We start from the raw sequence: 25,958 nt of genomic DNA, 5'->3' as shown, positions 1-25,958 counted from the left end.
TTAATAGTAAGACTCCTTTTTAATCTAGTTTCTGATAGAAACAAATATTCATGCAAGACTTCTGGAAAAAAAAAAACACATCAGCTACAGAAACAGCACAGACATCCCTCTGAATGTTACTTCTGCTTTTAGACCTTGTACAATTTCAGATAAATGTCCAGATCTTAACAACAAACATGGTTATTTGACAAGGATCATACAGCATGAATTTGGTCTTTGGTAAAGGTAAGGAAACACTGACAAAATCTGAAATAAAGTCTGGTGTGCAAATTATTCTGGATGACAGGAAATGACATCATTGAATGAATAAAAGGTAAACAAGGAATGAGGCATATTCACTACAGTAAATGAATAAAGGTGCATTTAAATGCAGGAGGGTCATTGCTTCCTGTTATCAATATGCAATTCCCTCTAAGGCACCCTTCCCTTTGACAGAAAGACATTTTCCCTAGAAATTTAAACAAATACTGACAGTTTTTATACTTCAAAAATCAGCAAACACTTGTTAGCTAATTACCTGTACAATCATGACAGTTTTTCTACAAACACTGATACCTTTCTAAATGTTTAGACTTCATTTCAGCCACAGCAGGGCTCTGTTCATCAGAGGAACCCAACCTTCATTGACCTCGGCTACAGGGATCAATCTACTTCACTGTTAAGGTGAAAGGGTTGCTTTTAACCTGCTCCATAACCTCCTCATCTGTCTGACCCTCAGTCACTTACATATCCTTTCTTTCCCACAGTTGTCTGGTAGAGACTAATATATGGTTAGCAAAAAACAGAAAACAAATCCATAATGATTTCCCTAAACTGATGCTAGTCATCACAAGGAAGCAAAGCCTCGCAAACGGGTTCTTTGCTTCAAATAGAGGAACAGCAGGGGGGGAAATACTTTAGACTATTAGCATCTAACCCCCCCGAACACATCACAGTTTAAAAACACCACAAAACATGCAGCTGTCATCTTTTTTAAACTTTGTTAACCTAAAATCTTTTCTGTGGTAGAATCAGAAAACAAGCAAAAACAGTTACAATTAACCAGCTCAGACACAACGCTCTTCAACAAGTTACTTCAAACTTTATGCTAAGCAGGGATGCACAATATTATGGGCAGATAATGGCTGAAACCGTGAATCATCCGTGTCAGCAGATATTGAAAAATGGAAATGTGACTGTGCCATAAGGCTGAAGATATACCTGCTGTTTCACCTTGTGTTTGCATCCAGTTGCACCATAAGCTTTTTTTTTGTACTTGCCTACACGTCAGTGGAAGAAACTGTAGAGATCACACCAGAGCAAAGGAACAGAGCTGCAGACATCTGTAAGAGCATGCACATTAAAGTCTCAGCTTCTGATCGGTATATCAATAGATCGATAGATACACTAAGAGTTAATTCAAAATTATGGGGTGCAACACTTGTGATCAATTTGGATGTTTGAACAGAAATAGCAGTTACAGATCTTAAAAAAGGAAGAATTTCAACATACTTCTTGCCAATTATTTAGATGCTTGCATTTTCCAGCTTTTGTTTGGCTCCTAAACCGCTAACGTAATCCTGTAAATCTCACATTTACAGCTAGCATGGTCCTTCTTGCTCTGTTTACATCTGTTTGTTTTTTTCTTCTTTAAACGTCTCTCTCTTTCTACCGCTCCTCTTCTAGTTAGAGTTATAGCTGAGAGCAGCAGGAGTTGTTGGTAAATGCAGATTTCGATGCTGGATTTCTGCAGCCAGGTGCCTCTACACCTGAGTGATCAGTACAACTAGCTTTTGTGTGAGATGTAAACTACAAACATGGAGACACTCAAAAGCCGTGTTTCCACCAGGTGGTCCATTTTGATTGAGTATGGTTTAGTATGAACCCCAAAATAGTTTGCGTAACCACAGGCACACGTACCCTCACTTGGTGGGCTGGCTGTAAAGGCTATGAATGTGACGTCACAGTCAGCGTGGGTCAGCTGGTCCAGCTGCAGAGTTTTAGAAAGGATGAGTCACAGAAATTAGTATGGAATAAGCATTAAACTGCTTTATTTCAGCTGAAAATGCTTTTTTAAAAAATAACTACATCTTAATAATGTTAAACGCTTTCAGCACAGATCCTCAGCTGATGGAATACGTGTACAGAAACGTTTTGAGTCGTAACTGTACGTTAATATGCGAATATATCAAGTCTAGAACAGTTTATACAACAACATATGAAATTTTAGAGCTGTGAGAGTTTGCCAGATTAAAAATAAAGTAAAAGTTCAGCTGGTGTTAAAATCAAACTAGATGAAGTCAGAAATCCTGGGGGCTCTGATCTCATTTTTAAAATAGGCTGCAGCCTGAAGTTGTACAAACACATCCAACAACCACAGAGCGATGTTTTCACAGGTTACCTAAAGTAAGAAGTAGATGAGTAACTAGTTACAGTACAGAGAATCAGCTGATCAAAAGCTTCATATTCACAAAACTTAAGCATTAGTTTCACATCCATTGCGGATAGATCAGGCTGATGTGAGCCTTTAGGCTCTGCTCTGTGTCCTTAAAATCAGGTCCAGATAAACTTGCTTTGTGGCAGATATCAATATCCATAGACTAGAAACAGTGTGGATCTCCGTCGAGTCTAAATATTTTCCATTTAGGCAGATATTAGTCTGTTTTTCTCCTGTTTTTGCTGGTCCTCACACAGCAGACTTCTGTGTTTTGCAGCCCAGAGCCAAGCAGCTGTGTTGCGGGCTCATGTGATATCAGTGCAACCTCCTATTGTTGTGTGGGACGGATTTTTGGGACGGATAGGTAAGATTGGTACCCCTACGGTAGGGTGCCGAAAAGTGGGATAGTATGGGTCGTTTCTTGGGACCCTTTCTAACTTTTGCTCTATGGAAACGCAAAAAAATGTGTGCCATTCCGCACCAAACTGAGCCAGACCACTTGGTGGGAACAAGCTAAAAGAGGTTACTTCAATGCTAGCAAGATATTAACATTAAAACAGCTCACACTGATGAACATCGTCTGCAGCCGGTGTATTGGTTTTTGTAATTACAGTGTTAACTGGTGACTCTCGGCTTACTGCGTTCATGGATGTTGTTACAGCAGCTGATGAAAACAGAAGAAGTCCTCATGAATCTCTCTGTCATTGTACTTTCAAAATGTTCTCATCAGATATGAATTTAATGGAAAACTAAACACAGGCGGGAGCCTCTTAGCTGAAAGTCACCAGATTACGTGGTCACTGAACGTTGAACGTGCATCAGTGTAGTAAACAGCAGGTCTACATCCAGCCTAACAACTCATCTTATAAAGTAAAGCATTTAGTTTGAGGAATTTAAGCAGAACTGACAGACCCAGCTCAGCTAGTTTTTCTCTTTTCTAATCCTTATTTCATACATTTTAATTGTGTTTTAAAGATTGAAGTTTTGGGTCTGAACTACAGCTAGCTCGATTTTTGATGTGAGGGAGTCACTCTGCAGATATAGGATAAACATCTATTAGCATAAACTCCACAATAAAGGTCAGACTTTTATCTAGTGCCCTGTAGAGCTTACTGTCTGTCAGCAGGCGCTCACAAAGGCAGGTGATGCTTGGATTTACTGTGAAGGTCTTTACGCACTGAGTTCTCAAACAATGCACACCAACACTGATGCTTCTGTTTTTTCTATTCATTACAAAAATCAGAAAACAAGAATGGTCTTATAATGTAAAGAGAAAAAAAAACAGTGAAGGTGGTTTTAACTCCTTGAAACAAAGAAAAAAAAGGGGCTCTGTTTGTCCAGATTTAGACCTTTGTATATTTGGGTTTCTTTGTGAAAGCTCATGATGCTGTGTAAAGTTGGACAGATGGAGTGCTACCTTTTAAATTCAGTCTCTTTTTTACATAGCTGCGAGTACAAATGTGATCTACTACAGTTGATATCCGCATGGACAGAGCATATTTAAAGTTTCAGTGCCATGGAGAGAGAGAGATAGGGAGCTGCAGCAGCTCCACTGAAAAGTCAATGACACATTTAAATGACTTGGATGGATGTGAAAAAACAAATCAGAAAACAAAACAAAAACAAAGAATTAAAGTTTTGATGTCATTGAGCAAACAGTCAAAAATTAAATCATTTGTTTTGTAAATGTGGCAATCTGGATGAAAAACCAACTCACTGTGCAAAGGCCTTTAGTGTTAAATTACATTTTGCACATAATGTACATGGAGTCCAAAAAAAGTTTTTACATTTCTGAATATTCTAAAAAATAATAAATGTAACATTTATGATGTCTTTTTATGTGTCCTTCTCGTAAAGAAACAGAGTTACTATAAGAGTAATGTCAATTCTAATTTATGGGAGACCTGATGTTCTTAACGTATTGTTAATATTAGCATCCATTTGAGCTTGGATGGATTGGCTTATGGGAAAACAGGTTAAAAATTCACATGTAGGCTCCATTGTGCATCCCTACTTTACTACTAACAAGAGGTTAAGTCAACCAAACATAAAGAGAAATGAAAACACTCTAAGGACCAAATAAAAAATGATAATTTATAGTTTAAATAAATGTAGTTTGACTCAGAGAAAAAAAAATCAGGAGTTTAGAAAGTGGGCCAAACAGTGACATGATCCAACAGCAGCAGTAACTGAAGAAGAGGCAGTGATGAGATGAAGACCTGAGACTGACTGCTCTCTGGCAATAACACATTTAACACAAAATTATTCATTATTGTAAAGAGTTCAGTCTAGGATGCTTCACATGTTGTGTGATCAGGTCACTTTTGTCATAATTAGGATGTATACAGATAAAAAATATAAATAAAAACAGATATTTCACTAGAGACTGTTGTATGAGGGTTGAATGTGGGGACTGAAACGTTATACATAATCAGTAATAACTGATTTGTATTCTTCTTTCATTTAACAATTTAAAAACACAAGGGGCACACTTACTGGTAACACTTTAAAATGTCAGTCTAGAGTTTCATTCATCCCCAATAATACTACAGAACATCATCACCACTAAACACAGAAATTAGGGCAGCTCTTTACAAACTACGGGGTCGTTTATATCCTTCATGAACATCTGCTCTGGGCATTCAGACACCAACATGGCTGCACTTACTATGCATTAACAAAACAGATTAAAAAGCAGCTTTGGGTGTCTCTTAAACACTTGTCTATCTCTCATTAATAGATATGAAAAAAGCCTAAATGCTACCAAAACAAATGCCTTTTAGGAGCTGCAAAACCTACCCCTATTGCTGAGCTGAGCCAAATGATCAAGATCTTTAAAAGAGTCTGCATTGTCATAGTCACACAGCTGTTTGCTTTACTGCTAGATAGCCACAGGTCACGTTAGTTTAAAGGATGGTCTTCAATGCGGGCCAGCGCACAGTGTCTACACCATCAAACCAGTCTGGATGAAGGCATCCACTGTATGCAGTCTGAGCTACCAGGTATTTCTGTCATCTTCAGTAATTAAGATGTGTTCAAAACCAGCATTTAGGATAATGCTGCTCAAGGTAAGGTTATCCGAATGCCAAAAACTGATGTTAATGCAAAGTATAAATGGCCCCTAAGGCAAAAGGTGCTCCGGGGACTTGTATTAAGATGCATACCACGACATGCTTTCAGACAAACATGCTCTGAAATTTTAAAAAAACATCAACTTGTAAAGAAAAAAACTGTTTTGCAAAGAATTTTAAAGAGAGGAATACTGAAGCCAATACTTATTCCTTGATCCCTTTTTAGAGTTCTCTTTTCTCTTTGCAGGAAACCTTGAGCAGAACTTGTTGGGACGGACTAAAACCTGAGTTTACCACATGATGGACGGTCTCCTTGTATCATGTATGCTACCAAGCTGCCATGGATGTAATATTTTATTTTATTTTATTTTAAGCTCAGAGTAAACCGATCTAAAGGCCAGGATTGATATTTTTAATATCCATCTCATCAGACACACTGAGTTGATAAATGAGACATTAGAATGGCCGTCTATTGAGCTTCCTGTTCACTGTTGGTGCACATCTCTGAAACTAATAGATGCAGATGGCTGGATTTTAGAAAAAGAAAGTTTTATAGTGTCTGATGAGAAAAAAATTAAACACCAATTTACTTAGATCTCGAATATCAACCTTTTTTTTATTCTAATTCCTGTGGACCATAACAGCATTGGCTTTCTTTTTTTTTAGCAACAGTGCAAAGGCTTATAGTAGGTAAACGTCACCAAAAAGAGTTCGCTAAATGGCAGTCTTTTAAAGTGAGCGTGGCTGGAAATGTAAGGCACTACAGTCTCATTAGGAGGGTCTACACATCCTTAAGCCCTCCACTGATCTTCTAGTGGAACTGAGATGGTAGAGCATCTGCAGAAACTCCCACAAACTTTGACGATTGGTGCATAACCATCCTCACAATCATAATAAGCATTACACACAGTTCAGTAAAAGAAAGAAGACCCCTCCAAGCATAAAAGGAACAGTACAAATAAAGGCTTGGCTGGCCAGCATGTGCTACTTGCAGCTAGAGTTTAGGAGTGAGGGCAGAGCATAGAAGAAGCCTCTAAGAAGGAGACGGGGGAAAACTTGGTACGCTTACAGGCGAGTGAAAGGACCCACGTGAAGAGGCCCTCTCAGTTTGGGAGAGGAGCAGGAGTTGGTGGTGAACGTGGAGGACGGGGAGGAAGAGTATGGCGATGAGGAAGCCGATGAGGAGTCACAGCCACTGTTGAGAGTAAAGACACTGGAAACTGCCACGTCCACGATACCTTGACAGAGCTCGGAATAAAGTTTCCTGGGAGAGAGAGGAAAGCAGACCGTCACATTTGTGTTACTGAGTGAGTGAGTAAAAATGAGGGCTATTGGACACGCTGACAACTAGAAGTGTAAGGATATCAACATTTTAAAGCACAATTACCATGGCCCATAATTTCACAGTTATTAGTAATCTCATAATTTCCATATAATGTCCTGAAAATCTACAGAAAGTACTGGTTCATCATTTCATTAAAGATATTGAAACACTAAAAACAAAAAAAGTAGCTCTGGATCTTTTTGTTTGTATAAAATTCCAAACCGTATCAAACATGCACTGACAAAGGCACTTTGTTAAAAAATGTTGTCAACATTTTTGATACAGTTTTTTGATATTTCATCCTTTAAACAACACTTCCAGAGTCAAACAACCTCTTCCTGCAATCCATTTTTAACAGCAGTGGTAGAAGAAGAGAAGATCCTGAGTTATAGTTATAAATCTGCTATATCTATCTTATAATGCTGAAAAGCAAACACATTTGTCATCCTAACAGCTAGATCTATTCAAGTTTCTCATCAAAAACTGAATTGTCTTCCTAACATTCGAACACGTCATGACATTTAATTTAGGCTTGAGAAATCTTTTTTTTTTTTTTTAACTATCATTGAATGCATCATAATATAACCTTCAGTTGGCTCGTTAGCTTGTGAGCTAATGAACTTCTACCATTTTTAACATTGAAATAATATTTTTAACAAATGGGACTCCCCGAGCTTACAGTAGAAGGTAGGCTACTGTGTTTCTGTTTAATTTGAGACATAATGCTGATGTGTATTGAGTTTCTGAACTGATTAACCTACAGCTTAAGTTCTTCCAGGCCTACTTGTTAGTCCGTGTCTTTGTACTTCAGTGACATGAGATACAGGCAAGAAAGCAGAGGAGAGAGACAGCCATGTCTCCCTGTGATCACCTGTGGATTTTATTTTGTCTTCCAACCTCAGTAAACAAACCAATGCAGCATGCTGTCTAGATGTTATTCACCATAATATTGAGGCGGCTATCGCTAATGTTTTTTTGTTGTTGTTGTTGTTTTGTAATATTTATTTTTGGGCTTTTAGTGCCTTTAATGATAGAGGAGCACAGTGGATAGAATTGGAAACAAGGATGAGAGAGCTGGGGAGAGACATGCGGGAAAGGGCCACAGGCCGGATTTGAACCCAGTCCATCCACGTTGATGGAGCGGGCCTTAATCCACTAGGCCACTGCTTTTCAACTGGTGGGTCGGGGCCCAAAAGTTGGTCCAAGAGACCTTTTCAGTGGGTCGCAAAGGTATGTCTAGAAACAAAATTTGCCAAAATGTGTAGGAAATTCTCTTGAAACACATTTGTTTTGTCCTGAATCTTTGATTTGTTACATGTGTTGAATTTTCTGGGGTCTAAACTTTTTTTTCTCTAAATAAATCTGATTTTTCTAAAAATATCACACGTTTGGGTTACAAGTTCTTATGGAGGAGGTGTTGGCAGGTCCTGAAGCTCTGCCAGTTGAGAACCACTGCACTAGGCCATCTGCGCCCCATTGCTAACAGTTTTATGATAATAAATCTGTTATAATTTATATTAACAACATACAACCAAGTGTGATTAGGGCTGAGGAGTATGCATCCGTTTTTATAAAATATAAGTCAATATAATTCAAAATATAATATGGGGTTAGGGACTATTATCCATTTTGATAAAGTTTATGTTCATACCGATCCAAGAAAAACATGTTAACTGGTATAACACTGTATCTGCACAATATCAGGATCTGAAGATATGAGCGTTTCTGCTGATATTTACATCCATTATATCTGTTTATATACCAGCATACACACTGGCAGAGGTGGTGGGAGAATTTATTTTAATTTGAAAGAATAAACTCCATTAAAAAAGTGCCACACTTCTATTTAGTGCTCAACATCACTCACGGTCTGTCAGCAGGTTGTCACAGTGCTGTTTGTAGCTCTGAAAAAGGCAGATAATGCTTTAATATTAATGCTAAAAAAACATTTTCAGGAAAATGTTCATCCAAAGAAATGTCTTGCAGTTTTGCATAGTGAATGTCTACCTTTGAGGAAGAATACATTTATAATTTTAAGAATCAAATTTAGTCTTGTTTTACATTAGATTCTAGACACATAGTCACAGGTTGCATAGTCACAATAACAGTGAAAGCTCGATCCTAATACAGCAGACACACAGTGTTCTTAATGATAAACAACAGAGAATGTTTAATTACACTGGTGCTGAAAATGCTGAAAATGTTTCGCAAATAACAGTATATTTGCAAAATTCTAATATCTGCACCACTAATCTTGATGCAGTTTGAGGCGATCATGGTGAGAAAGCATCCGTACATTTTTAACCATATGGTTCCAAAGATAACAAAACATTGTTTCATTTTGGTGGAATTAGCCGATACCACTGACACAAAAACAGTTTAGAAATGTCAATGAAATGTCTGAGGTGACTTCCTACCTTTTGCAAACATGCCACAGGAATATGAAGTAACATGAAACTGTTTAAAGTTTAGTGAATGTTGAGAGTTTTGAAAAATTTGCCCAATAAATTGAGAAGAAAATGTATAAAAATCGGCCTGTGTGACTTTTTGTATATGCCAATATGTTTTTGACCTACAAGTTGCTTTAGTTTTTCTATACAGGATTTTTGGTCCACATCCCCCAACCCTAGGTGACATTACATTAAGCTTGCCATTTTATTTTGTATGACTTTTTTTTTAATGATCATTTTTCTTAAAGAAAATTAATCAGTGATCAATCATAATCAATGCCTTAAAATATAACCTTAAGAATGTTTTATATAACCTGGAAAAAAAGATTTAAAACTAGGGCTGAACGATTTGGAAAAATTATCTAATTGCCATATTTTCCCCCAATATTGCGATTGCAATTTAAAGCACGCTTATATTTTAAGTTCCTCATCTTTTGTATTTTTAAACATACAAGAAATACATCATTGTATTTTATAATCACCACAATGTTTGGTAGATTAAACAAAGACTAAACAATTTAATTGTGATATTTTAAGACACCTTTGTATTGACAGGAGTAATTTTTCTCATTCTGAATCAAACAAACATACAAAAGAGGTAAATTTCTGTGGTTTGAAAACTGCAGTGTGTAATATTGCGATTTAATCTAAAATTCGATTAGTTGCCCAGCCCTAATAAAAAACCCTAGTGATAAAAGTGAAAAATCTGTCAAAATGTGGAATAGAGACAATGACATCGATAATGATAAGACAGAGTAGAGGGTGAAAACTGTATTAAAGAGTAAGTTTAACTTGAAGAGAGGCTCAGAGAGAAAGAGTGAACATGAACGATCTGCTGAGTATTACTAACTGTGCACAGGCTGGAGCCCCGTTGATCTCAATGAGCCAAACTTTGAAGCTCTGGTCCACCATGAAATCAAATCCAAAGAGCTGGAAGCTGTGGTAGGACAGGTGCTTGGTGCTGATTGTCGGCTCAATACATGTCAGACAGGTCCTGTGAAAACACAGATTTTATGGTAATCTGGCTCTTGATAACAAACACCAAAACAACTCAACATCATATTCCACTCCCACTGCAATGACAGGAAAAGCTGCAGTTTTTCTTGGCAGTGGTTTGATGAATTTGCATTTGTTTACTTTGCATCTGTAACTGAATTTAGGGTTGGGCGTTGTATGTTTTTTTCCTGATACTGGAACTAAATGAAAACTTTTGAAATGACGCTGGTGCCTAAACATTGCCTGACTTAAAACTTTTAGGAGAAAAAATTGGTCAAAAGTCAGCAGGAGCCTAAAAGCCATCCTGGTATCATAAATAACTCAGAGAAGTATCTTTAAAAGATGCAAATAGAATATATAAGTAAAGGTAGCAGGTATAGCTTCTTTATGTAAGAGGCTCAAGCAAAATTCATATACTCGTGGTACACCAGAGAAAAACGAAGGAAATGGGCCAGTCAGTGTGACCGTGTCCTTGATAGGTACACAAGCAGAGACAACAATTTAATTTGGAGTGGTGGGGCATTGCATGGGGATGGCGACTCTGGAAATGAAGCACTAAAATCTGTACGGTAATTCAGTTCCGCATCAGATATGTTGGTACTTGGATTTGGATACTCATTCCTAATTAAAAAAGCATCTGATTTTATGGCAATTTTTTCAACTTTTATAGGCACAGTGTTTGTGTTTATTTGGATTTTTGCATGTGATCTTGAGTTTGCTTGATTTCTGCATTTGCAGAACATTTATCCTGATGTAAACCGTTTGGGTCATATCAGGCTGGTTGCCATTTTGACCACCACAGATTTGTGATCAACCAAGTTATTTGAAGTAATCTATTAAAGAAAGGAAAATGTCCCAATTGTTGAGACATTAAACACCTAAGTTCTAGAGAAGGAATCAGGAAACCACAGAGTCAATATACCAAAACATTCCTGATCGTCTTTTAAGACCAGTTGAAAAATTGCAAGAATTTACTTTTTACACTGTTGAATCTTCAGAAGGTTCTAATTAGAGCTGCAAAATGCAAAAAGAAAAAATGGAAGTGAGACAAAAAAAAAAAAAAAAATTTGAGTAAGCAATTTATTGAAAACAACAATTAAACTGAAATAGGCTGTTCATCAGCTGATCCAAAGTTTAAGATCACAGGCTTTAAAAGCCAAAATCTGCGCAAAAATGTGGATGCAATGTCATTTTCTGTCAGTTATTCACGTTGTCATGACGTCCTGATGGCAAAGGCAAAAAAGCTTCCTGTCTTTGAACGTGGTCGGGTTGTTGAGCTGCATAAGAGAGGCCTCTCGCACCATCACTGCTGAGGTTGGATGCAGTAAGTCAGTCATTTTGAATTTCTTCAGAGATCCTGAGGGTTATGGAACAAAAAAGTCAAGTGGTAGACCCAATAAAATTTCACCAGCGCTGAGCCAGAGAATCCGACTGGCTGTCCATCAACACGCAGGTGCTGACTGCAGCCCAATAATTATCAGACGGCATCTGCGAGGGAAGGGCTTAAAAAACAAACAACATCTTCAAAGGTCTCCTTCAACGCCATAAAACTGCCTATTTGGACTTTGCAAGGGAGCACCAAACATGGGACACTGAAAGGTGGAAGAAAGTTTTACTCTCTGATGAGAAAAAATGTAACCTTGATGGTCCTGATGGCTTCCAACGTTCCTGGCATACCAAGGAGATCCCACTGGAGATGTTTTCTACGCAGCACATTGAAGGGGGCGTCATCATGATGTGGGGTGCTTTTTCCTTCAATGGAACAGTGGAGCTTCAGGTTAGCAGGGGCGTCAAACAGCGGCTGGCTATGTGGAGATGTTGCAGAGGGCATCCCTCATGACTGAGGGCCCTCGTCTGTGTGCTAATGACTGGGTTTTTCAACAGGACAACGCTGCAGTTCACAATGGATGCCTGACAAAGGACTTCTACCAGGAGAAGAACCTCACTCTTTTGGACCATCCTGCATGTTTCCCTGATCCAAATTCAGCTGAGAGCATTTGGGGATGGGTGGCAAGGGAGGTTTACAAAAATGGACATCAGGTCCTGACAGTGGATGACCTTCATGAAGCCATCTTCAACACCTAGAGCAACACTCCCACCAGCCTCCTGGAAATACTCGCATCAAGCATGCCCAAACTAATTTTTGTAGTGATCAACAAGAATGGTGGAGCTCCTCATTACTGAGTCCTCTTTTATTTCTGTTTTAGAAGGGGTTTTTGTTTCATTTATAGCTGTGGTCTTAAACTTTTGATCAGCTGATGAACAGCTTATTTCAGTTTAATTGTTGTTTTCAATAAATTGCTTACTGAATTTTTTTTGTCTCACTCCCATTTCTTCTTTGTGCATTTTGAAGATCTCCATCCTAAGATCCAACAGTGCAAAATGTAAATTCTTGCAATTTTTCAGCTGGTCTTAAAATTTTGATCAGGAGTGTGTATACATCTATAGAAACTATTCCATCTATTTTTGAACCAGGCTGTAACACTCTCATTTCTACTAATAAGGACATTTTAACATGGGGTATGTGTGTGCCTTCCAGCGGTTCTGCAGTCACTTGGTTACACCTCATCTTCGACATGCAACACATCGATGTGGAAAGGTTTAGTGAAGTGATTTAGCCCCTGAGCAGGCACTGGAGTTAGTAACAGGGGCACAACAGGAGCAGGACAGTGGCAATGTTTAACATCAGAGCTGGCAGGCCAGAACTCTGCTGAGTGTGTGCATGTCTGAGTCTGTGTATGTGAAGCTCCTGCTGTGTGATGATACGTCATAATGTGTCACTACATAAAGGCAAAATGATTGTGAAAACTCATTAAAGTGCAATTTATAATGTAACTAGAGCTTTTGTGTTTGGGATAAGAAAAAGCCGAGACTATGAATGAACTTCTTGAGCTTATGGTGTGAAGGATATACTTTCTTTTAGATAAGATCTTAAAGTAAAAGCATCTGCAAAATCACAGAGGACCTACTTAATGATCTGCTTGATCTGAGGTAATATCGTAGCCTCCAGGGTGACGTTGTGAGTGTTGAGCAGGTACAGCCTGAATTCATCAAAGAACATCTCATTCCCCTCTTCGTATCGGCCGTAGTTCTGGGAGTGCTCCTTCTGGATGCAGTGATTGGTTAAGTGGCTGGTCATGTCCTGGAGGTCAGAGCTATTGTAGGGCTCTGAGGAAGTACGCAGCACTCCCTCCCGGTACAAATAGATGTTGTACTGATGGTCCACTAGCACCCAGCTCCTGTCAATAACAGATCATGACTCATTAGACCCCATTAGACCCTTATTTAAAGTGATAAGACAAACAAGCATATTTTCTATAGGTTTGTGTTACACTAAAAGGACTGACCTTATGTCAAACTTCCGATGTCCTGGCTCCAGAAGCAGAGGTTTCTCCAGGTACTTCTGAATAACATGAACCTGTCCCTGATTATCGATGTGCTCCAGCAGCTCATTAGCATCATGAGATATCAAAATGCCAGCACCTGTTCCAGTAAAACCAATATTATAAGCAACTGCTGATATCATTAGCCACACCCCTAGTATTATTTGTGAACCAATCGTAAACCATACAAGCAGCAGATGTAATCAGACAATAGTTTGAGCTAATCTATTTTAGGTTTTAACAAATGAAAAGATAATAAATGTTACCTTTAGCTCCAGCAGAAGACTTGGCAATCCATACTGAGCCTTCCCCACTGTCTTTTTTATTTTGATAGGAAACCAAAAAAACCTCTCGCTCATCCGTCTTAGGGTTGCTCTTTAAATGGCTAATGCCGTTGGTAGCTGGAGCAACTGGGGTGTTGAGGTTAGTGGGATAAATGATATAGGATTCTGGGAACCAGTTCTGAGAGTCGGACAGTTCCGGGCTCGTCTTTATAAGCCTAATGGTGAAGAACGGAAATGGTCGGCTAATGTAACCCCTTTTGAATAATTCACTTCCAGAAGATGCATTAGAAGCATAGACGGTAGCAAAACGGAGAAAAATACATATCATTAATTTAAAGAAATAGTAACATACTTGACCAAGGAAGCCTTTCTGCACAGTTTATCTGCTCCTCTGTAGTAATTCACCAGCTGCACCAGTCCTGGCTCATGACCTGTAAGAGCAAAGTGGAGAAAAGGATTACCCACATGTAGGCACTGAGACAGCCTTGCACATTTCTACGACAGACAAAATCCTTTAACAGGAAGCTGGAACAAGCCCTGCACACGGAAACAGTCTGGAGTTTACTTTGTGTTCTACAGCAATTTCAATACGATACAGTTTGTCTTCCTGCAGTCATGATAAAGGAAACAGGGTTACTGCACTTCATGCTATACTGCACTGAACTGTCCATGTGTTTTGTCATGTGTGGTAAATGGAGTACCCCCTCCCTTCCTTTACAATAGTTCTTCTAGTTTCATCACTTTGCACATCCTTGCTCCCTCTCTGCTCGACTGCCCTGAAGTCGTTCACTCTCTGCCATGATGAAGGATCTCCCAATTCCTTAAATGCTCCGAGAGGAGACAGGGCTCGAGGAGAGAGGAGGCTTCTGGAGAGTCCTGAGTCAGGAACATCAGTGTTTAATCTACAGAACTCTTTTGACCAAAGACGTAAAAAGATTGGTTTGGAGGCGCGGCACCTCTGTACAGATCTGGACTTTTCTTTCACAGTTTATCCTCACAGCTATGATCTGCTTGAAATGCAAGTTGAACACGCAGCAGTGATGAAGAAAAGGTGAGCCAGTGGGTAAGTTAACCACATGCTGCATCTTGGCAACTGTGTGAATATTTTGTCATGTGACCATAAATTCAGGACGTATCCATCATTTCTGTCTTGCTATGTTGGAGCAGAGTACATGGGAGATGTAGTTAGTACTTTTTTTTAATATAAAAAAACTGTCTTTGTTGATGTCAGGAATAATGAAGTTTATATCAAACAAATTCATGCAGGTCTAAATGAAACATAAGTTAAACCTTTTGGCGGTTTATGTCCATGTAAAACCATGTAGATCACTTAGCTTTACATTAGCCTGAATTGCTAAAGTAGACACTGGCTGTGTCCAAAATCACTCCCTATTCACTCTATGGTGCACAATGGCATAATCACTACATAGTGGCCTATATAACGAATACGACATTTTGTAGTGGTGTCTTGAATGCATTGTTATACACTAAATAGTGCACTATTCTATCCCACAATGCATTGTGAAAAGTAGTGAACAACCCATGGTCTCTAGCCCAGCAGTATTTACCATCATGCATTGCTTTTGCTGCCCTCAAACATGACAGATGAACGAGAGGAGCACAGGATCGCATATCAGTACAGTTTTTTAGGCTTTTTCTTTTTTTTGGTTGGTTGGTTTTAACAACAGTATAGAATCTGTAAGAAAGTGTTAAGGATTCATGATAAGAACAGGGGTTCTCAAACTTTTCAGGGCTAGGGAACCCTTACAGATACAAAAAATGTTCCAAGGACACCCACATCACCCTCACGCTGATTAAACATGTTAACTGCCATTTGTACTCCTAGATGCTGTATTTTAAACTCTTAAACCTAAATACAAGCTCTTGTCCAATCAAGCAGCCAAATAAGAATCCCTCTGTGCTTTTTTGTGGTCAGGTTCACTTTTTGTATTTTCTGGCTGATATATTCTTCACCCTTTCTTTGGAAAAAATCTTTAGTCTTGTCCTTACACTAAGCATGCTTTGTTATCAGATGAGACTTTAGCTTGGCAGGCTTCATGGCTTCATTTGCAAACACATGAAGACACACAACACATTTTGGTCTTCCGTTGCTGTTCTTAATAAAACCAAACTCCAGGCAGCTGTCATCATATTTTCTCAGTTTAGCTGGTATGGGCTGAGCATCACTTGATGAAGTGGACGTGCTTTAATATTTATCTATCGTTGCTAGCTGGACCTGCACACCAAATGTAACCTGAGCAAAGTGACTGGTGTGTGATGAGTGATAAATTTACGTGATATCTCACAATCATATCAGAGTTATTGGCCCAAAGCTGAATTATGTGAGAGTCACTGGTTCAGTATGGTTGTTTTATGGCGCTGTGGTCCCTGTATGTCATTGGTCATCAACTGGCGGCCCGAGGGCCACATCAGGCCCCCCGAAGCTTCCTATCCGGCCCCCAGGAGGTCATTAAATTTAGAAAAGATGTTGCGGTTTTCAGGGTATCTTTAGGCTGCGGCTATTAAATCCACCCAAAATGACTGAAATTGAAATTGTTTGAGAATGTCTTGAAATCTGATCTGTTTTTACAAAAATTCAGACAGGTGGAAATGTTGCAAAAATGGCTACATAAAGTGGTGAAAATGTATGAAAACTGTCAAAATGGGTTGTGGAGTGGCACAAAGGGGCAAACATTGGCAGGGAAAGTGGTAAAAAGAGGATAAAATGTAGCAAAAATGGGTAAAAGGGCAAAAATGGGAGAAAAAGTATCAAAAATGTGTTCGAAGGGAGTAATAATTGTTCAAAAAAGTAATGAAAAACAATAAAATGAAGAATAAAATGAGAAAAAATAGACTAAAAGAGTGGCACAAAGGGGATAAAACATGAAGGAAAAGTGGTAAAAAGGGATTCAAGAATTGAAAATTTTGGTTTAAGAGGCAAACAGTAGCAAAAAGTATAAAAAGTGAGTGAAAGAAGAGAACATATAGCAAAAATACCTTGGCAAAATCATGAAAATGGGTTTAAAAGTGGCTTCCAGGGGCAATAATTGGCAGGAAAGTGGCTAAAAGAAGTAAAAAATGGTCAAAAAGTGAAAAAATAAGGGTTAAAAAGTGGCACATTTTAAAATGGGTAAATAATGGCAAAAAAAATGGCAGAAATGGCCAAATGAAGTAGTGAAAAAGGGTTAAAAAGTGTAAAAAATTAGTTAATACTGGTGCTAAATTACCATTGGGGAAGGCCCATTCCCTGAGGTTTGAAAGAAAACATTATTACAATAATATGTTTATTAGGCCAAAATATGAACTTTTTATTTTTGTTCATTGAAAAGTCACAGAGTCTCTGTCGAGACTAAATCTGGCCCTTGTGCAAATGTACTTGATGACCCTTGCTGTATGTATTTATTTGAGTTTTAATGACATGGCTTAACTTTAACAACCTATTTCAAATTATTTCACAGACCCCCAAGCTGTGGCTCGTGGACCCCCAGAGGTCCCCAGACCCCAGTTTGAGAACCACCGGATTACAAGACATGAGACCATAATCTATGTGCAAAAGTAAGTGATAACACAAAAACACTGAAGACTTTTTGCTATAAAAGACTTTGTATCTATTAGTATTATTATTTTTTGTGAAAATACGTTACATTTGGTATCAGTTTTTTTGAAGTGAAAATTCTACCATCAATTTTGATCCTCAGCCGTTGTCATGGATATCTACCAGCCGTTGTTTTAATTCTGAGACGATGACATCATCATCACTGGTCAGAGTAGTGTCCAAAAATCATTTTTGTGTTTTGCAGATGAGTCCACTATGTAGTCCATATGCTGCTCACTGCATAGTGCATAGGGAGTAGGGAACGAGCGCGTGGTTTCCAACACAGCCATGTTTTACAAAATGGTATCAATGGGGCCAAAGGCTATGGGGTAAAATGAGCCAACACCAGAAGGTTTTTAAGATCAGACGTTTCTAATGAAATTACAGGAACAATACTAATTTAATACACTTAACAAGTTAATCTTTTCATTGCTGCATTTGCAGATATTTCTGTACTTATGAGGCTTTGCTTTTGCCTTGTACTTCTTGAAATGAGAGTCTTAACTGGACTTGTCCAGTGAATGAGGCCCATTACATGTAATGAGTTGCTTCTTCTTTATACTAGACAAATACACTAATAAAATTTAAGTCTTCAACATTTTTGCCCAAGCAAATTAAGGCTAAATTTCCCTCTGTATGCAAAAGAAGACAAAGTATTTTATTCTTTTTTGTTTTCTTACAAATAATTTGATTAGAAGGATCTCACAGCAAGATGAATGAGTCTTCTGCTTTATTATGCAAATGATTTTTTATTACCTGTTGACCACCAACCAGAATAGAAATGTAAACTCTACCCTCCTGTTTTCATTTCCATGATCTGTCCTTTAATCAGATTCAAACACCTCAGATCTGTTAGTTGGTGAATTTGTCTCTGTAAATTTTGCATCCAAGTGGAGAAGCGACCTCTACTGCAAGGAGGAAGCAACAGCTCATATTTCCCCACAAACTTGATGACTAGAACATTATATGAGTGTTTTGATTGGTCAGTGGTCCTTAGACTTACCAGTTGTTTTTTTTTCTGACAGGTTCATAACTGAAAAAATATTTATTACTGCATTTATGCTAAGGTGTTTAGTTTACCCCATGATGGCTCCATTTACCCCCCAATCAATTTACCCCTTACCTGGGACACCTTGAGCCACAGGGGGACTACAGCAGACAGCTTTTTATAGATTCATTCTGAAAACTCCATTTGATAGCAAAGATCCTGAAATAAAGGTTCAAGTTTTCATTCTACAGTGGTCCCATCTCTGTCTGACCTTGAAGACTGCATAACTTAAAAACTGGCTCATCTTGCTCCACTCTCTCCTACATGACGTCACTCAGACTGACGCTGTGAAATGAAGGATTTCTCATTCAGTAAATTATCCTCCAACGTCCTGTGTCTCTTCCACACACTCCCCACTGAGAAGAGTTAGGAACGTAAGGAGAGGCTGATATCAATTAAATAAAACCCTGCATGCACTCTGCCCTCCCACATCAATGGCTCTCACTTTATTTTAAGTGAGGAGCAGAGAGCCACAGCACCCCATTTACTTCAATAAGAAAAAGTAAAGAATAAGTAGGAAAGGAAAGGAATAAGAAAGGAAAGGTTAAAGGACTACAGTCATATGGAGCCACTTTGGGTTTAAAGAGACAGACCTAAAGCATTTGTTTCAGGTTGTGTTCACCTCTTAAGGCAAAATGACAAATTTGATAACTTAAAATTCCCAATAAATGTAGTTTTAAGAAAAACTGCACTATCATGATGATTTTTTGCCACAATCAAGCAGCTCTTTTATCAGGAAGAGCTCAGAAAAGTAGACTATTAGTCTGCAGCGGCATATAAAAATATTAATATTAATAATAATAATAATAATTTACCTAGACGTCCAAAGGGCAGTCTGTTCCGTTCACCAAGCATCAAGTTGAACCTTGGATTGTCCTTTTTTAGCTTCTTCCACTGTCCAGTTCCAAGAAGGATTTTGGAAACTTCCGCATAAACAGTACTGTTGTCGTCACGCGTGACAAATGTGTAGGTTGGGGAATTCATAATGCCACACTTACTATTAGGTATAGTAGAATAAAAACAACTGGAGCTGAATAGCTTAGCTTTGTAGCAAGTTATGAGGCTATCTTGATGAAACTGCAGCAGACAGACTGGCTAGGGTCATCACCTCTGTCCGAGCCATGATGATGAGTCAGTCATATACAGCTCACACTTTTTAGTTAGCAAAGTCAAACTATTGCCCTGGAGCCTCAAAACAGAAGGCTTACACAAGTATTAATTTACATGAAACATCATAACATGCGTTTTTATGTTATTCCGACAACATCAGTCGAAAATCCCAGACTAGGGTGTGACTGACTGCTGCTAGCGGCTCCAGGGGCTAGTCCCGTCTGGATTAATTTACATCCCGTCTCCGTTTTAGCGTGAGCTAAAGGACTGCGACAACTGTGAACCGTTATGAAGAAAACTTTTCCGGTGTTCCTCCCTCGAGACAAAGACCAAAATCAAGTATGGCGGATTAAAGAAGTTAATAAAATAACCAGATAGTTTAACAGCTATTGCATACAAGCACCTTACAAGCACACCGGCGGCGTATGCTTTTCAGAGGCTTAGCAGCCGCTGTCATCCACTGTCGACAGCATAAACAAAAAGCTCAACGGTTGTGGTTATTGTAGTTTATGTGTGATCAAATGAAGCGTATTTATATTTTCAGGGCTTTCATTAAATTGTAAACTTAATTATCACATCTTTACATGCAAGTAATTTCAGCATACAATGTATTTGAAGAGATTGTACGATGGAATTCAATAAACGACAACTTTCCATTTCCAATTTTACTTCACTTCCCAGATTGCAACACGATAAAACGACATACTGCCTTTTTAATTTTTTACGCCAGTGGAGGCCACAAGGTGGCGTCCAAGACCTCCGATGATATCATTAGCTGCGACTCTGCTGTTAAACCAAAGTCGACGTGAATATTTGAGTTTTTAATTGATTAAAAGTTTCTACATCGACGTGAAGGGTCGTGTTTTTTGAATACTCATACAACGTAGGCTAAAACAGCGCCTCAAGTCTCCGCTTTCTCAGCAACACTGGAGAGTAAATGGAACACCCCTGGTTGTGCCAATACGGGTCGCGTTCCAATACTTTAAAGTTGTTAATTTGCTGTGGCCGAGCGTGGTGGTTTACTCGTATTTTCATGCATTTTTACGTAACTGTCTCATCAGGAGTTAAAGTCGGGACAGCTGTAGAGTCTGTGTTTTTTCTAGGCCTCTTTATGTTGTCACAGGAAGTCATCGTGATACGAGGTGGGGTTTTGAAAAACGAATTGGAACGTTGCAGGAAGTATGACGGGCGAGGAAGAAACAAGAGGCGGGAACGACCAGGCGGCATGTTAGTGAATCAGCTTTGAAAACGAGTCTTTTTTCGTTGTAAACCTATGTTTTTGTATCAATATAAGAAGATAACCGTATAGTAAGTGACGTCTCCAGTACTATGTTACTTTGCCTGTCATGCTGTTTATCTAGATGACACACATATGTCCGCAGCTTGGTGAAAGTCCAGTCCAGGGACTGTTGACCAGTTTAAAAAGACTTTAGTTATGGGACACTACAGTTGATTTCCTTCTTGCACACCAGCCACATGTCATTAATATGCATTAAGTAGTCTATTTGCACAGCAGATGCGCCCCAAACACTCATACACATTAACATGAACTCATCATCATTAAGATTGATTGCATATTTACAGTTTCGTCAGCTGTAACAAATAGAGGTGTTTTAAAGTCAATTACTTCCGTCAGGTGGCTGAAGTGCAGGTGAGCAAATCAACTAATTACACTGACACGTTTTAATTAAATTGGATATTTTTTTGTATTAGTACTTTTTGAGTACATTTTGAAATCAGTGATTTTACTTTCACTTGGATAAAGTCTAAGAGAAGTATGCACTTCATGACATTTTAAAAAGCATCAATTACTGATTTAGAAAATAGTCCTTAAGCCAAACATGGAGGATCTGTCGTTCTATCATGACAGTCCATAGCACACAGAGAGAGAGTGATTCCACCTTAAATCCCAGAACAGCTGTTGCATTTTACTCCATCATAAAGGTGTGACTTCACCTGAACAGCCTGGTTGGAGAATTATATTCTCATGGTGTGAGGCCCATCCACAGAAAATCCTGGGCTCCTCATAGACTCAGTTAAAGGGCCCTCCTTCGATCTGATTTAATAGTATCAATGCATGAGGGATGGACAATGTTATCTACATTATAGGCGATTATGAGAATGGAGTTTAAGGCAGAACAGACAGGCATGCATCAGTTATTTCTTGTTCTTTGTTCATCCTCATTCTTCAAATGTATTTTTAAGGACTGAAGGTTGTTAATTTGTTCAGCCTCAAACTTTGAATTGTGCTTAAAGGTAGGGCTGAACGATTTGGGATAATAATCTAATTGTGATTCCCCCCCCCCCCCAATAGTGTGATTTCAATTTGATATGCAGTTATTCCTTACTCATATTATGTATCTTCCAGCAAACACAAACAATAAATAAATTACTTCTATGTTACAACCAGCACAATATTAGATAAAACTAGGGCTGAGCAATTTTGAAAAAATATGTAATTGTGATGATTTTGACTTGTATTGCAAATTGGATATGAATTGTTGTCTTGAAGGGAATGATTATTTTTTATGTCGTCCTCATAATTCAGAAAAATGTACAAAAATGAAAAAGAAAGTAGGATTTTTTTAGACTTCTCTAAAAATGGGTCTTGAATGATTGCATGATATGTAATGCATGACATTTACGCTGCAAAAAAACTTTTAAACTGGTATTCTGACTCAAAATTCAGGTTAAAGAAATATTGCAACTTCTGCGATTTGAAAATTGCAGCAGGCCATATTGCGAGTTAATCTAATATGTCATTAATTGCCCAGCCCTACTTAAAGGTCTAAAGTTTTAGAGTTAGACAATATTTAAATATCACTATCAATTTTAGCATTGGCTAAAATTAATTTGTAAATATCTGCAAACAGCGTTGTGCTAACCCTAACCCTTATGGCTCCTTTTCTTGTCCTCTTTTCCAGTAGATATTTTTGAAGGAATGAAGAAAAAGGGTGCATTTTTGTTGCTTTATTAAGGATGTTTAAGTATGTTTTGTGAAAGTGTTGTGGTTATTATGTAGTTTTTCCAACCTTCATATGCCCTCTAATGTGGCAGGGCCCCAGAAACTTTCTGGCAGAAAGCTTTCCCCTTTATCGCTCCCTGATGGATGGCTTTCCATGTTATTTCCAAAACAAATGATCATATTTTACTGTACAACTCCTCATTAGCTACTCACTATTCAAGTAAATTTCAAAGGAATTAGGCTACTCTTAACTTTTTCTTAAGTAGATTTATTTGCCAGTAATCCTTCTTAAGTACATTTTAAGCAGAGTTACTGTTCTTTGACTTGAATACAACAGTCTTATAACTCTTTCCACTGATCCTGAGTAGTAAAATCAAGGAAGGTGGTTCTGCATTTCTCAAGCTTGAGCTGTAATGTTGACCTTAATCTGTGCTGTCTTAATGTTGACCATTTTTTAAGGCTGTTCTGAGGAGAGCCCAAACTTCATTAACCGTTTTACTGACCCGCTGGATTCCTGTATCAAGTGCCTACAACAGACCTTAGAGTAAAAAATGTAACTTTCTTCCTATTTATGGGTCAGGGGTGATGTCAGCCTTTGCCTTTCCTGAGGACATGTATTTTTAATAACTTTTGCCCCCTCTTCTTCACCAGACTGGAGCAGGCCAGGCATGAGTGGTGCACACCTGGACGAGTGGCAAAGGAGGTCCTTTGACATTTCATCTGGCAGCTGTACACCTGAACAGACGGCCGATGCCTACCGGGCCCACATCCTCTCCATTCAGTATGCATGGGCAAGCTCCCAGGTCTCTCAGGCAGGCATGGACAGCCTGCTTAGGACCTACTCGGAGCGCTATGCTGCAGTCCTGGACTCGGATGACCCCTGCAAAGGGCTCAACAACTATGCAGAGAGCGCACTGCATCTGGCCCGCAGTCAGAGGAACTACAGTGACAAATGGGAGTCCTCCCTGACTGCGGAGAATGTGATGGAGCTACCAAGTGTGAAGAAGATGATTCAGGCGGTGGGAGGAGGCTCCCTGGTGGCATCAGAAGATGCAAACATATGTGTTGGGCAAGAGAGCAAAGGAAACCCTTTGTCTGCTCCATTAACTGCTGTCAGATCAGATGCTGCGTTATTTAAACCTACAGTCACACCACAGCCTAAAAAAATAGATTATAACACCCCCAGTAATCCTGCTTCTAATTTTATGCCAGAAAGGCCGAGAAGCTCTGAGGGTATCTCAGGTAATTCAAATTCATTCTTCCGACCCCCAGCTAGACCACAGTCAGTGTTTAGTCATCCTTCTGCGACTCTTCCGCAGGGCAACCCAGGCCCTGCAAACGGCACACAAAATCATCAGCCCTCTGTCTTTTCCAGCTCCAACCCTGCTAAACGTAAGAATTTTTACAGCCCAGACGCCGGGGATGGTGGAAGGGGGCAACACAGAGGGCAAGCAAGCAATGAGCCACGAGGTGGGAGCAGTTTCAAAACCGCTCGTGAGCAGTTCATCGTTGATCAGCAGAAAAAGCATTCGCAGCAACCCCAGAGAGGTCAGAGCGCCGGTATGTCAGCAGCTGTTAAGAAATCTCTGGGTGCTAACAGACCCCGAGGGGCATTTTCTAAATTTGTGTCACCTATGCCACGACAAGGAGAGGAAGAAGGTGGGGCGAGCCGGGATTCTGCTGGGGAACCTCAGATTCTGGATGAGCGTCTGAAAAACTTTGAGCCAAAGATTGTCGAGCTCATCATGAGTGAGATCATGGATCACGGACCCCCTGTTGCTTGGGATGACATAGCAGGCCTGGAGTTTGCAAAGACCACAATTAAGGAGATTGTGGTTTGGCCCATGCTGCGACCTGATATTTTTACTGGCCTCCGTGGTCCACCTAAAGGAATCCTGCTGTTTGGACCCCCAGGTACTGGAAAAACTCTGATAGGAAAATGCATAGCTTGCCAGTCCGGTGCCACCTTCTTTAGCATCAGCGCTTCATCGCTCACGTCCAAATGGGTGGGCGAAGGAGAAAAAATGGTGAGGGCCCTGTTTGCCATTGCACGCTGCCACCAGCCTGCTGTCATTTTCATCGATGAAATTGACTCACTGTTGTCCCAGCGCACAGACGGGGAGCATGACTCATCACGCAGGATAAAGACAGAGTTCCTGGTCCAGCTGGACGGGGCAGCCACGGCTGCAGAAGACCGCATTCTGGTGGTAGGTGCCACCAACCGGCCGCAAGAGATAGATGAGGCTGCGCGGCGACGCCTGGCTAAAAGGTTATACATCCCGCTGCCTGAAGCCACCGCGCGATGGCAGATAGTGACCAACCTCATGGCTCGAGAGAAGAACCAGCTGAGAGAGTCAGAGCTGGAGAGTGTGGTGACGGCTACAGAGGGCTTCTCTGGAGCTGATATGACTCATCTGTGTAAAGAAGCAGCACTGGGGCCAATCCGCAGCATCCAGCTCAGTGACATCGCCACGATTACTGCAGATGAGGTGAGACCAATCCTCTACAGTGACTTCCAGGAAGCCCTGAGGACGGTACGGCCCAGTGTGTCATCGAAAGACTTGGAGCTTTATGAAGAGTGGAATAAGACTTTTGGATGTGGACGTTAGATCTGGCTCTGCCACTCTAATGTAGTTTTTGTCATGTTGAACTGAGTCGAGATAAAATGTTCAACAGAATTTTTTTGCTGTACACAGAGCGAGTGGGTGTGTAAATACAAGAGTATTTAACCTTTTCTCCTAAAAGAGAGAGCCCACATTTGTTTCAAGCTTACCAAGAATCTAAAAAAAAAAGGTCCTTTTACAGCCTGATTTATTACATAAGCTCCTTCTTTTACATGACAAGACAAGAAAATCTTGGTTAACAGATTTTATGTAGTCTAAAATACAGTTTTTTACTCATAGTTAAAAACAGTTATCTTTATGCTGTAAATTGAAGGAGTAGGAGTCCTAAAGCTTGCATTGCTCTGAAATGTTCTAATCATTGTGTGCTGCAGTAACTGTTTTGTTAAGGCGTTCGTCTCACTGTTGCTTGGTGGGTTAGGAATGTAGACTGTGTACCAGACAAAGCACTAATCTCTGTTTGAATTTATTGCAGTTAGCGTTCTTCTAATGATATGGTGGCAGTAATTTAACAGTACATTTAGTGTTACTGACCTGTGATATACTCTTACCTGTTGGTCTAATATTGCAATTTCCCTTGATTTTGTTGTTTCTAATAATTGCAATCCAGTTTTTTCTGTCCAAATAAAAATTTTGAATGAACTACATTTTGTTTTAGTCTTAGAATATAAATAACAAGGCAAATGTCCTATATT

At 39.3% G+C, this 25,958-nt stretch overlaps 2 protein-coding genes across 6 annotated transcripts; one reads left to right on the top strand and one right to left on the bottom strand.

Annotated features, from left to right (window-relative positions):
• On the bottom strand, positions 1-20,113 carry ttl (tubulin tyrosine ligase). Of its 3 annotated transcripts, none has more exons than XM_041789048.1 (8): positions 19,383-20,113; positions 14,277-14,355; positions 13,907-14,139; positions 13,605-13,740; positions 13,227-13,496; positions 10,112-10,255; positions 6,557-6,751; positions 1-1,969 (listed from the first exon to the last, which is right to left on the bottom strand). In XM_041789048.1, exons 1-8 carry the CDS (start codon positions 19,549-19,551, stop codon positions 1,957-1,959), a joined length of 1,239 nt encoding a protein of 412 aa, XP_041644982.1. In that variant the 5' UTR covers positions 19,552-20,113; the 3' UTR covers positions 1-1,956. The 3 variants fall into 3 exon arrangements, with proteins under 3 accessions (XP_041644982.1, XP_041644981.1, XP_041644983.1); XM_041789047.1 differs by having other exon boundaries at positions 1-1,322; XM_041789049.1 differs by lacking the exon at positions 1-1,969 and adding an exon at positions 8,679-8,715 and having other exon boundaries at positions 6,629-6,751.
• Positions 17,427-25,873, top strand: fignl1 (fidgetin-like 1). Of its 3 annotated transcripts, none has more exons than XM_041789044.1 (2): positions 17,427-17,479; positions 23,294-25,873. In XM_041789044.1, exons 1-2 carry the CDS (start codon positions 17,470-17,472, stop codon positions 25,249-25,251), a joined length of 1,968 nt encoding a protein of 655 aa, XP_041644978.1. In that variant the 5' UTR covers positions 17,427-17,469; the 3' UTR covers positions 25,252-25,873. The 3 variants fall into 3 exon arrangements, with proteins under 3 accessions (XP_041644978.1, XP_041644979.1, XP_041644980.1); XM_041789045.1 differs by lacking the exon at positions 17,427-17,479 and adding an exon at positions 20,871-20,985; XM_041789046.1 differs by lacking the exon at positions 17,427-17,479 and adding an exon at positions 20,883-20,904.
• The last annotated feature ends 85 nt before the right edge of the window (positions 25,874-25,958 follow it).

This window comes from Cheilinus undulatus, linkage group 6, assembly GCF_018320785.1.
Source record: "Cheilinus undulatus linkage group 6, ASM1832078v1, whole genome shotgun sequence".
Taxonomy (NCBI): Eukaryota; Metazoa; Chordata; class Actinopteri; order Labriformes; family Labridae; genus Cheilinus; species Cheilinus undulatus.
This window is presented reverse-complemented; position numbering and strand designations above follow the sequence as displayed.